General features: G+C 40.5%; 1 protein-coding gene across 1 annotated transcript; it reads left to right on the forward strand.

The window, feature by feature from the left end:
• The first annotated feature begins 4751 nt into the window (after positions 1-4751).
• Positions 4752-10883, forward strand: rwdd1 (RWD domain containing 1). Its single transcript, XM_072461108.1, has 7 exons — positions 4752-4910; positions 6356-6421; positions 7377-7507; positions 9047-9190; positions 9854-9986; positions 10079-10141; positions 10643-10883. Exons 1-7 carry the CDS (start codon positions 4838-4840, stop codon positions 10747-10749), a joined length of 717 nt encoding a protein of 238 aa, XP_072317209.1. The 5' UTR covers positions 4752-4837; the 3' UTR covers positions 10750-10883.
• Positions 10884-12137: the final 1254 nt, after the last annotated feature.

Consider the following 12137-nt stretch of genomic DNA (forward strand, 5'->3'; position numbering starts at 1 on the left):
CCGTCATTTCAGTCACTTTAAGAAGAAACGCCCCGACTAAACAAAAGCTTCTCTCACAGACTCAGTTTCTGTCGTGACTCTCCTGATGTTGGTGATGCGTTCAGTGGAGCTGCTGATGGCTTCTGTCGTCATGGTGATCCTGCTCAGAGGTCAGCTTTGATATAAAGTCACATTTTTGCACCTTTTCCGTGTCTAACGCCGTCGCTCTGTGCAGTGCATTTCAGGTGCAGTTCTGTTCACAACCACCAGGTGAGGAAATGAGAAAGTCAGTCAAAACTGTCACCGTGAAGCAGAACTAAACATTAGCTTTCAGTTTATAGAAAGATATAATATTTAGTTTTGAATTCTTACGGCGAGACACTGCAGGTAAATATAAAAACATACATTAAGAGCAGTGTCGGGCCGTGGGTCTGGGACTCGGGCCTTCAGTGAGGTCCTACACAGTCCCACCCCAATGACTCCACCTCTTATTACCATCATTATGATGCCACGGCTCCAGGCCCTGTACATTTAGACAGAAACACAGTTTAACCGGGCGTTGCGTCACCTTGACGCTGCCCACGTTGGAACTTTGAAAGTGAGGAAGGAACCGCCTGTGACAGGGTTTGCAGCGTCGGCGTCGGACGACCTCTCCTTACAATGTCTAACTTTTCTTGAAAAGTTGGTCTTGAGAACGGCGTTATAATTATATCCTCGACCAAATCGATCTCTTTTCCTCTTTGAAAAAACAGCTTAGTAGTAAGCGGATTAATTTGTGAGGTTCTGCAAGGACCCGCCCATAGGACCCGCCCATAGGACCCGCCCATAGGACCCGCCCATAGGACCCGCCCATAGGACCCGCCCATAGGACCCGCCTCTCAATATTGGTGATCCAATCAAAAGACGTGCACGCTGGCTCCTGTGTAACAGCAGCAGACGTACAAGAGCCAACTCTAAAGCTGATTGGTTGACAAATCATTTTTATTTCAATTCACTTTAAGACTTAAGCTACAAGCACCAGCTCTGTTGAGTCTGAAGGTCAGAGGGCAGATTTTAGACCCTGGCAACACATGATGGCTGAATATGATTGGATCAAAGATCTAACATAAAGACCTCCAAATCTGAACCTGGGGCAGAAGCAGTGCAACAAGAGGAAAGCCACGAAATGAAGAGTAAAACTCTTACTCTGGGGAATCATTTCATACATATTTGTGGGGAAATATTTGTATTATTTTTCTGATTATGTTTAGGCCAGCAGAGAAGGCCTTGCTGGCCCTGACGACCCACCACTGGTTAAGAGTTATCAATGTGATACTTGTCTGAGGAAAGGTTTTCATAATGTAATAGTTTCATATTTATGTGGGAAAATGGCAAATATAACGAGTAGGGCTGGGCAAGTTAACGCAATCAATTATTTTAACGCGCGTTAACACAGGTCGGATTCCCCTGGTCCGCACCAGTTCTAAAGCCTCGTACAAACCGCTGCGGCCGACGCAGAATTTGAGCGCGTGTACATTAGAACAGTGGTTCTTAACCTGGGTTCGATGGAACCCCAGGCCCAGGGGTTCGATGGAACCCCAGGCCCAGGGGTTCGATGGAACCCCAGGGGTTCCCAGGGGTTCGATGGAACCCCAGGCCCAGGGGTTCGATGGAACCCCAGGCCCAGGGGTTCGATGGAACCCCAGGGGTTCCCAGGGGTTCGATGGAACCCCAGGCCCAGGGGTTCGATGGAACCCCAGGCCCAGGGGTTCGATGGAACCCCAGGGGTTCGATGGAACCCCTGGGGTTCGGCGGAGGTCAAGACACACATCGGACTCATATGATTCCTGACACGCCCCACTTGTCTGCAGGGAATTTGGTGCTCAGTAGTCGACTTGTGACGTCGTGATGTACGTCCTGTGATTTCTTTCTTCATATTTTAGACTGAATCAAAGACCACCTTTCTGGGCAAAGTATTTGTGTGTTTGTTTTTGCCCATGGTATTACTCTTGTACTTTAATTGATGAGAAATAACTGCCACAGGACTCCGATGTAAAAAATAGTTCACAAAGTTTCATCCACAGTTTTGTGACACTTCTTACAGGAGTAATCAAATACAGCAATTCTCAAAAAATAGAATATGATTTGGCTCTGTATTGTGCGCAGTGTCTCCTGCTCCTTTGCGTGTTCCTTTGCGCTGTCTCTCTTAAAGTGACAGTAACACATTTGCGTCAGAGCAGGCAAAAGACTACAAATACATTCTACAAATAAAACAAATGTAATCAAATAAATGTAGCTTATTTAAACAACCAAATTATTAATCCGTGAAACATAAAATTACACATTTATAACAAAATATCAACACTGTGTAGTTTTCCATATGAACGTATACATAAACTAAACTTGGCTCTCACACTTTGCACCGGCCTGGCCCCAAAAGGGCCAAAAGGTCAGCCTCTGGGGCCATTTCCCTTGTCCTTTTCTATAACTACTATACTATAATATACTATCTTTGAAGCAATCCTTTTCGAGGATGCTGGACATAAAAATTAAGAAAAGGAACAGACTTTGTTGCGAAAATGACAAGCGAGTGGCACTTGCCACGGTGAAGGTGCATTTCTGACCTGGTCTCTGAAAGGCCTGTCAATCTTTAATGATTGTGGCTCAGGATTTTGTGGCAAGCGAATACTTAATATTTGCTACTGAATAAAAATGCTGATGCACTTTACACTTCTTTTGAATTCATTTTGAATTTTGCACGTAAAAATGAGATTAATCGCGATTAAAAAATGGAATCGTTGCCCAGCCCTAATAATGAGATAAGCAACAAAAATGTGAGAAGTTTGGATTTCTTCTTATTATAATACTAGTGGTAGTAGTATTCAAGTAAATTACATTTTACAGAAAAGTTGCCATCAATTCTATTTAATTCCACCTCATTTCTTTGGAGTTAAACTTTAATAAATCAGGCTCAGAACAAGATGTTACAATCTGCAAGAAAAATATAAAATACACTTCAGGATCCAGAGAAGTTTTCACATTGAAACCACTTTTATGCTTTATTATGTTCTGCTTTTATATTATTGAATTGTTTGTATCACTGTAAAGCTTTAAATTCTATCACTACTACTACTACTACTACTGCTACTACTACTTCTACTACTACTACTACTTCTACTAATACTACTACTACTACTACTACTACTACTACTACTACTACTACTACTACTATTTCTACTTTCTAGTTTGGTTGAACAGACTTATACTTATAATATTGACTCATATTCACTGTTAAACATGTGCTCAAAGCCGGTTAAAACACAAAACTGTCACATCTCATAGAATGTTGTCGTTAATGTTAAACTAATGGAGATTTTAAGATGCTGAACACTAATCTTGGTTTTGTGACTGTTTTATGAATAAATGTTGTGACCCAGAAGCTCATCAGGTTTTTAAACGGCTCGATAGATGACTTTTTAAAACGGTTTTGTCTCTGTTTTATTCCCCTGTGAGAATGAATTGCAAAATAGTTTGTTTGTTTTCTAAAATGAAAAGTCAGTGTTTTCAATGTAAAAATCTTGTTTTTTTCCTGCAGGAATCTAAGAGGACCAGACGATTTAGAAGCCAGAAGTTCAGGGTCGAGGAGTCTTTAGTCTGAGTCCACTTTATCTACAAAAACATATTTACAGCTTTGAATCTGATGCATCTTTTTCACAAATGCAAATAAAGACGTGTTGCTGAGTTCAGACAAACAGGCTGTTTGTTTCATTTATAAGGTTTACACTTTGGATAAGAACTTTCAGACGTGGTGATTCCTCTGTGCTTTACTTCCCTCTAGTGGAGCTTTATGATATTTCACTTTCATTTATATCAATATTATTATTAATAAGAATAAAATGATAAAAAATTGATTAAATTATGATTAAATCCCCTTTTCCCAGCAGCCCCTGCAGGTGAATTATGAATGTGCTGAGGAAACATCTCACGTCAAAGCTCCAGCTCAGTCCTGCTTCTTTCCCTCGTTCTTCATTAACAAGTCACGTTCTGCTTATTCTCCAATCAGCAAGCAGAATGAGCCAAATGGGCGGGTCTCTGAAATCCAACACAGTTGTGATTTACCTTATGTAAAACTGTAAAAGCGCGTGACGTCATACAGCCAGGACGTCCCCATAGCGGCCATTTTAAAAGGGGCACGCAATATATAAAAACCAACACGACTGCATCCTTTTCTACGGCGTAATGAGCTACGAATACTTTGATTCTTTCGATAATAGCGGCAAACTAAAGTACACGACAAAGCTATCATTTCATGGTCAGTCAACAGAGCGATGTCCTAACAGAACGCAGGTTTATGCCATTTTGGCCTCATATTTTCTGGATTTCGTATGTATTAGAAGTGCTGTTGTGCCCCTTTTAAAATGGCGGACACGGTTGCAACTGCACAAGTTCCCGGATGTGCGAACGCGTGTTTTTTTTTGTTGCAGTAACGTTATTGACCGATGAATGAACTGGCGCTGTTGCATGTGCTTTACTTTTTGTCCTCAAACAGACCAAGCTAGCTGATCACCGTTCAAAACCCTTTCATCATTTAACCGTGGCTTTCAATACACACGGTTATAAGTGACTGCACGCTTCAGCACGCATTAGCTTACATATTAACCTCACGTGTTATATCATATGTATTTATTTATTTATTTTTGAGCGTTTTAAACCCCGTTGAACCCGTGCCAGACCAGACTAGCAGCCGTGGATGTCACCGATGCCTCGCTCTCCGGGTGCAGCACGCAGCCTCGTCCCCCCGGCTCCCGACATGAGTGTGGCGGCGGCGGCGGCGTGATGGTCTTTCTCAGCCACAGATAACTAAAAAACGCTTTCAAAAATGACGGACTACGCCGAGGAGCAGAGGAACGAGCTGGAGGCCATCGAGTCCATCTACCCGGACTCTTTCACAGGTGCGAGTGTGACCGCAAAGAGATATTCCCCCCGATGCTAACGGCTAGCAGGAAGCTAACAGTGACGTTCCATGACAGAGCGGTGGAGAAAGCGTGCGGTCAAAGATGTTTTTTTACGCTTCTCTGCAGCTTGCATCTTGATTAATGGGATTTTTATAGCTTAACTTGGTGCTCTTTGTTGCGTTTTACATTCCACAGTTGCTGCATTATACTTTTCAATACGTCGTAATAAGTAGATTACTAGATACAGCTGTTATTGTCACTGCAGGTCAATAGGAAAGTCTTGTATTTAGATATTTCTATTTGAAACTTCTTGTATATGTTACTTTATTATATGAGTATAAGAGTCAAATGTATTGCAAGTGTCATGTATCTATAGATGCACATATTTTGGACATTATGACACACACGTGTGCAGAGGGGATTTGGATATCTTGAAGTAATTGAGTAAACTTTGTTATTGACAGTTACAGTGTCTCATTAATAGCTCTGAATATGAGTTGATTAGATGAAACAATAATATTATAAAAAAAAAACTTATAGAAACAGATTGGACGGTACATTTTCACCATAATTATAACTGTTTATTTGATATTAGAACACGACCACTTGTGTTGTCGTCACGCTACTAACGATTCAAACTGTTGATGCCAGTTTTGAAACCACGGCGATGGTTTAAGAGTGATCTCTTTTAGGTTTTAGACAATACACAGACATTTTCAATACAAAATAAGTTATTTTCTTTATTTTAATTATAGTTTTATTCTTTATAAACGATGTGGGATTGTACTCGTTCTGACAAAGCTCAAAGACTGTTCGGGAAAGGTCACATTTTGTCACTTTTTGTCCCGTTTATGCGATTATTTATTGTTTAGTATCGATACATGCCGAGTATCTATGTTCAGTACTAGTTTTGATATCGATTGAAATCTGATTTTTGATGCTTTTCACAACCCTAATCCAAAAAATCCAAATTATAGGTATGTGACATGCGTTCGCACATCCGGGAACTTGTACAGTAGCAGTCCGCCATTTCGAAAGGGGCATAACAGCACGTCTACTACATACGATATCCAGGATATATGAGGCCAAAATGCCAAAAACCTGCATTCTGTAAGGTCATTGCTCTGTTGTCAGACCAAGGAATGATAGCTTTGTTGTGTGCCTTAGTTCACCGTTATTGTCTAAAGAATCAAAGTAATGCCGTAGAAAAGGATGCAGTCGTGGTGGTTTATATATATATCGCGTGCCCCTTTCAAAATGGCCGATATGGGGGAAGTCCCGAATGTATGACGTGATGTATAGGAAGACAATTTTTCATCCACCTTTATTAACAATATTGATTTAAAAATGGACGTATTCCCTCAGCATTGTCACATTAATTGTCTCTGGAGTCGTATTGTTTGCTAAAAAAAAAGCGTTTTTGTGTTTGTTTGTTTTTTCAGTTCTTTCAGACGATCCCACGAGCTTCTCCATCACCGTCACGTCGGACGCGGGAGAGGACGGAGAAAGTGAGTTACTGCCGCCGCGTTTGAAAGAGCCGGCGAGACGAGAGGGTTCGAGTCAAACGACAGTCGAGTTCACGATCCACAAATGAACTTTTACCCCGTCGCGAACGAAAAAATATGACTGTAATTTGGCCGCAGACGTCTTTGTAGCTTCATCGTTCGTCTGTTTCCTGTAGAAATGGACAAAATGTGTGTACGAAATGCGTCGACCGATACGACAGAAGGTTTCGCCAATGCCGATATTTAGTGATGCACAGTAATGGACCGATTTTCTGATCATTTCTAGATGTTTTGTCACCGAAAAAGTGAAACCACTAATTCAGTTCAACAGATTTTCTTAAGTATTCATTTGTTTTAGGTTGCAGGCCTGAATGTTAAATTGAATTGAGCCCAGATATTTTGGATAAAGCCTGAAAAATACACACAACATTCATTCTAAAGAAGTGCAGTTTTATTTTATCGTTACCGTATTCTCCGCACTATAAGGCGCACTAGATTATAAGGCGCACTAGATTATAAGGCGCACTAGATTATAAGGCGCACTGTCAATGAATGGTCTATTTTTGATCATTTTTCACATAATGGGAGTAATTTATTTTAGAAAATTAAAGGATTTTAAGTGCGCCTCAAAGTGCAGAAAATACGGTAATAACAATAATACTAACGTAATAGGTGAAAATCGCTTAGCAGGACAATTTTTACATCACAATAAAAAATGAAAATGTTTCTTTCTCAAGTTTACTCCTCACGCAAGCTTCACCAGAGTTTAATTTGTAGTAAATAAAAACATTCACAGGCTTTTCACAATAAAGACAAAGTGATAATAATAATTAATAATAATTTATGAGTGTTTGTGTTCTAGTGTTGTCTTCGTCTTGTCCTCGTCTTGTCCTCATCTTGTCCTCGTCTTGTCCTAGTGTTGTCCTCGTCCAAACTAAGCGTTGTGTCATGTTCACAGCGGCCGAAACATTGCTCCAGTTCACGTACGTGGAGAAATATCCGGACGAGCCTCCGCTTTGGGAGATTCAGTCGCAGGAGAACTTGGAGGACCGTGACGTGGAGGAGATACTCACACTTCTGCAGCAACAGGTGCTTCTGCCACTCAGCATGAACATCAGCATGAGCATCAGCATGAACATCAGAATGAGTGTCAGGAGGAACATCAACATCAGCACAAACATAAGCATCAGCATGAGCTTGAGCATCAGCATGAACATCAGCATGAACATCAGCATGAACATCAGCATGAGTGTCAGGAGGAACATAAGCATCAGCACAAACATAAGCATCAGCATGAGCTTGAACATCAGCATGAGCATGAACATGAGCATGAACATCAGCATGAGTGTCAGGAGGAACATCAGCATGAGCTTGAACATCAGCATGAACATCAGCATGAGTGTCAGGAGGAACATCAGCATGAGCTTGAACATCAGCATGAGCATCAGCATGAGCATGAACATCAGCATGGGCATGAGCATGAACATCAGCATGGGCATGAGCATGAACATCAGCATGGGCATGAGCATGAACATCAGCATGGGCATGAGCATGAACATCAGCATGGGCATGAGCATGAACATCAGCATGAGCATGAACATGAGCATGAACATCAGCATGAGTGTCAGGAGGAACATCAGCATGAGCTTGAACATCAGCATGAGCATCAGCATGAGTGTCAGGAGGAACATCAGCATGAGCTTGAACATCAGCATGAGCATCAGCATGAGCATGAACATCAGCATGGGCATGAGCATCAGCATGAGCATGAACATCAGCATGGGCATGAGCATGAACATCAGCATGGGCATGAGCATCAGCATGGGCATGAGCATGAACATCAGCATGGGCATGAGCATGAACATCAGCATGGGCATGAGCATGAACATCAGCATGGGCATGAACATGAAAATCAGCATGGGCATGAGCATCAGCATGAGCATGAACATCAGCATGGGCATGAACATGAACATCAGCATGGGCATGAGCATGAACATCAGCATGGGCATGAACATGAAAATCAGCATGGGCATGAGCATCAGCATGAGCATGAACATCAGCATGGGCATGAACATGAACATCAGCATGGGCATGAGCATCAGCATGAGCATGAACATCAGCATGGGCATGAACATGAACATCAGCATGGGCATGAACATGAACATCAGCATGGGCATGAACATGAACATCAGCATGGGCATGAACATCAGCATGGGCATGAACATGAACATCAGCATGGGCATGAGCATGAACATCAGCATGGGCATGAACATCAGCATGGGCATGAACATCAGCATGAACATCAGCATGAGTGTCAGGAGGAACATCAGCATGAGCTTGAACATCAGCATGAGCATGAACATCAGCATGAGCATGAACATCAGCATGAGCATGAACATCAGCATGAGCATTTTATGAAATTTCCCCATGTGGGACAATAAAGGAATATCTTATCTTATGAACATCAGCATAAACATAAGCATGAGCGTCAGGAGGAACATCAACATCAGCACAAACATGAGCATGAACATCAGCATTGTCATTGTTCCTCACACAGATCTTCAAACAACATATCGCTCCTCGGCGTTTTTTTTGAACGTTTCCGTTGTGTGTTTTGTGTTTCCACAGGCAGAAGAAAACCTGGGCATGGTGATGATCTTCACTTTGGTCACCGCCGTCCAGGAGAAACTCAACGAAATCGTGGACGCCATGAAAACCAGACGAGAAGAAGAGAAGCAGCGGCGAGAGAGGGAGGCGGAGGAAGCCGAGACGGTCAGTGCAAAAGGGGCGGGGCGTTAAAGGTGCAGAGGAGAGAGGGAGGCGGAGGGAAGCCAAGACGGTCAGTGCAAAAGGGGCGGGGCGTTAAAGGTGCAGAGGAGAGAGGGAGGCGGAGGGAAGCCAAGACGGTCAGTGCAAAAGGGGGCAGGGCGTTAAAAACATTCTATAGGACTTATTAATTTATTTCTTGTTTATTAATTTATTATGTATGTTTTTATTTATTATGTATTTATTATTTATATTTTACTTATTATTTATTATGTATGTATTTTTTAACTTATTTTTTATTCTGTATTCTTTATTTTTATTTATTATGTATTTATAATTTATATTTTACTTATTTATTTATGATGTATTTTTCTTTATTTTTAATGTATTTTTTACTCATTTTTTATTCTGTATTATTTTTTTAATCATCTATTTTGTATTTATTATGTTTTATTATTTATGTATTATTTATTATCTTTTTTTTATTGATTATGCATTTTTTACTTATTGTCTAATATGTATTCTTTATTTATTAATGATGTGTTATTATTATGATGAATTAGTCTTTATTCTGATTCTAATGCAGAGCCCACAGAGACACAGCTGGTCCAGGACGTCCCACTGAAATGCACAGTTTGTTCTAACCTCTTGCTCCTGTTGCGTTGTCAGAAAGCGTTTCAGGGCACGGTCGTCACCATCGAAAACTTCTTGTCCTGGAAGGCCACGTTTGAGCTGGAGATGACGGAAATCCGTAAGAAAAGGCAGAAAGAGGAGGAGCAGGCGGGGAAACTCAAGCTCACAGGTAACCGGGGCGACGCCCGTGATTCTGCGCCGGCGACGGCAGCTTTTCCCTCAAATGAAACGTCACTTCTGCTTCTTCTTTTCCCCGCGAAGGAAAACAGCTTTTCGAGACGGACCACAACCTCGACACGTCCGACATCCAGTTTCTTGAAGACAGTGAGTATTTTTGGAATGTGAATGAAGCAGTGAAGAACCAAAGCTTTTTTTTTTTTTTAAATGTCATATACCATATTTTCCTGAGTATAAGTCGCACTGGAGTATAGGTCGCACCAGCCAAAAATTGTATAATAGAGAAGAAAAAAACATATATAAGTCGCACTGGAGTATAAGTCGCACCAGCCAAAAAATGCATAATAGAAAAGAAAAAAACACATAAGTCGCACTGGAGTATAAGTCGCACCAGCCAAAAAATGCATAATAGAAAAGAAAAAAACATATATAATGCGGTCACTTATAAGTCGCTCCAGAGTATAAGTATATAAGTATAAGTCGCACCCCGGCCAAAACTATTAAAAAAGGTGCAACTTATAGTCCGGAAAATACGGTATTCAGCCAAACGATGTAGAAACAATGTAAGAATAACATTTCACGATCTCAAACACAGGATGTTTCTTTGTTCGTTTGCTACTTTAGACATGTTTTTCTGTCTTTTTTCAGCTGGGAACAGCGTGGAAGTGGACGAGTCTCTGTTCCAGGACATGGAGGACTTGGACTTGGACGATCCGGACTTCGACCCGTTGGACATGGGCAGCGACGAGGACTGAAGGACTTATAAACTCCAGCGGCAAAAAGAAAAAACTGATTCATTTTCTAAAGACTCCTGACTAACATCACATTTATTGCATTTTATTTCTATCCGGACGGCTGAGCGATTAAATTGAACAAATACTGCGGGAAACAGTGGTGCGTTTGCTGTTTTTGTTCATGGAATAATGTGATGGCACCAAAAGAGATATCATGAATGGGAGAAAATCAAACTAAATTCTTCTGACTTTAGACATGTACGGAGGGTTTAATGAGTAAAGTGCCTTTGATAAGGTGTGCAGTAAAAATTCGATCAAATATACATGAAATAATAGTTCAATAATTACTACTGAGATGCACATTGACCCTGTTCTTACTGGTATAATTACAGTACTATTAAAGTGTTATATTATCACTGCTACTTTAAGTTTTTTTTATTTCAAGTGCATTAAATCACTATAAAACTCAAATTATGGTTAGCTCTGTTAAACGTTCACGATTGTCTAATTTACTTTATTTGCTGTATTTGTACCTGTTGTACACCAATCCAGCAGGTATTTGTGGAGAAAAATCTGTAGAAAATGACAGGAAGTGACATCACACTAATGAAGCTCATTCCAGTCAAAGTTTATGCAGAATTTACACAAAAGAAACAACTTTTTTGATGCTCTAAACATTAATTCAACACAATAAAGTCCCTAATTTATTTTCTTTATTCATCAATTAAAAATATTTTGACAGTTGATTTTTGGCCCAGTGTTTGCTGGGTAATTTCTGAGTATGATGTCATAAATTACAAACAGGAAGTGAAATTGTAAATCTAAAAGAAAAGCTTTTCTGTGATAACGTTTTAGCAAAATTTTAAATATATATATACAAAAGGTTACTGCATTTTAGTTTGTTTAGTTGGTAGGGGGCACTTACCACTTTTACAAGATGCTCAAAAACGTAGAATGTATTGCTCTGTCTGATCACAAATGTCTGAAGAAGTTTGGCTTTTGTTTTCACACAATCTGACCACGAGGGACTGACAATAATTTGGTTTGTGTTTTTCAAATGAATGTAGAAGATCTGGTTAAATAATACTTCTTGCATTCTAATAAACATATAAAATTAGCTATATTGAAGTATTGAGTATTATGTATTTTCAGTATTTTATGTTGGGAAAACGACCTTCAAAATGTGTTGTTTATTCCATTTTTGCGTCTTTATCGAGATGACTTGTGACTTCCTGTTTCCTGGTGCGTGTCGCCACAGTAACGCAGCCTTCAAACTTCAGCCATCGCCCTGTCGGATTCGGCGGAGGTTGACACATTTCGGTTCGTAAAGTTTTTTTCAGTTCACATAACCTGAAGGAGAAACGGCAGATATCGGCACCATTTGCGGGTTTGGAAAGGTCAAGATTGAG

Source organism: Eucyclogobius newberryi, unplaced genomic scaffold (genome assembly GCF_026437365.1).
Source record: "Eucyclogobius newberryi isolate DKJ021-1_F unplaced genomic scaffold, fEucNew1.0.hap1 SCAF_3, whole genome shotgun sequence".
NCBI lineage: Eukaryota > Metazoa > Chordata > Actinopteri > Gobiiformes > Gobiidae > Eucyclogobius > Eucyclogobius newberryi.

What these genes read in the sequence shown, in the direction of transcription:
- rwdd1 (XM_072461108.1), top strand. Translation starts at nt 4,838, where the DNA reads ATGACGGACTACGCCGAGGAGCAGAGGAACGAGCTGGAGGCCATCGAG. An exon ending in CGCGGGAGAGGACGGAGAAA is followed by an intron (nt 6,422 to 7,376) that starts GTGAGTTACTGC and finishes TCATGTTCACAG; the next exon opens with CGGCCGAAACATTGCTCCAG. An exon ending in GGGGAAACTCAAGCTCACAG is followed by an intron (nt 9,987 to 10,078) that starts GTAACCGGGGCG and finishes TTCCCCGCGAAG; the next exon opens with GAAAACAGCTTTTCGAGACG.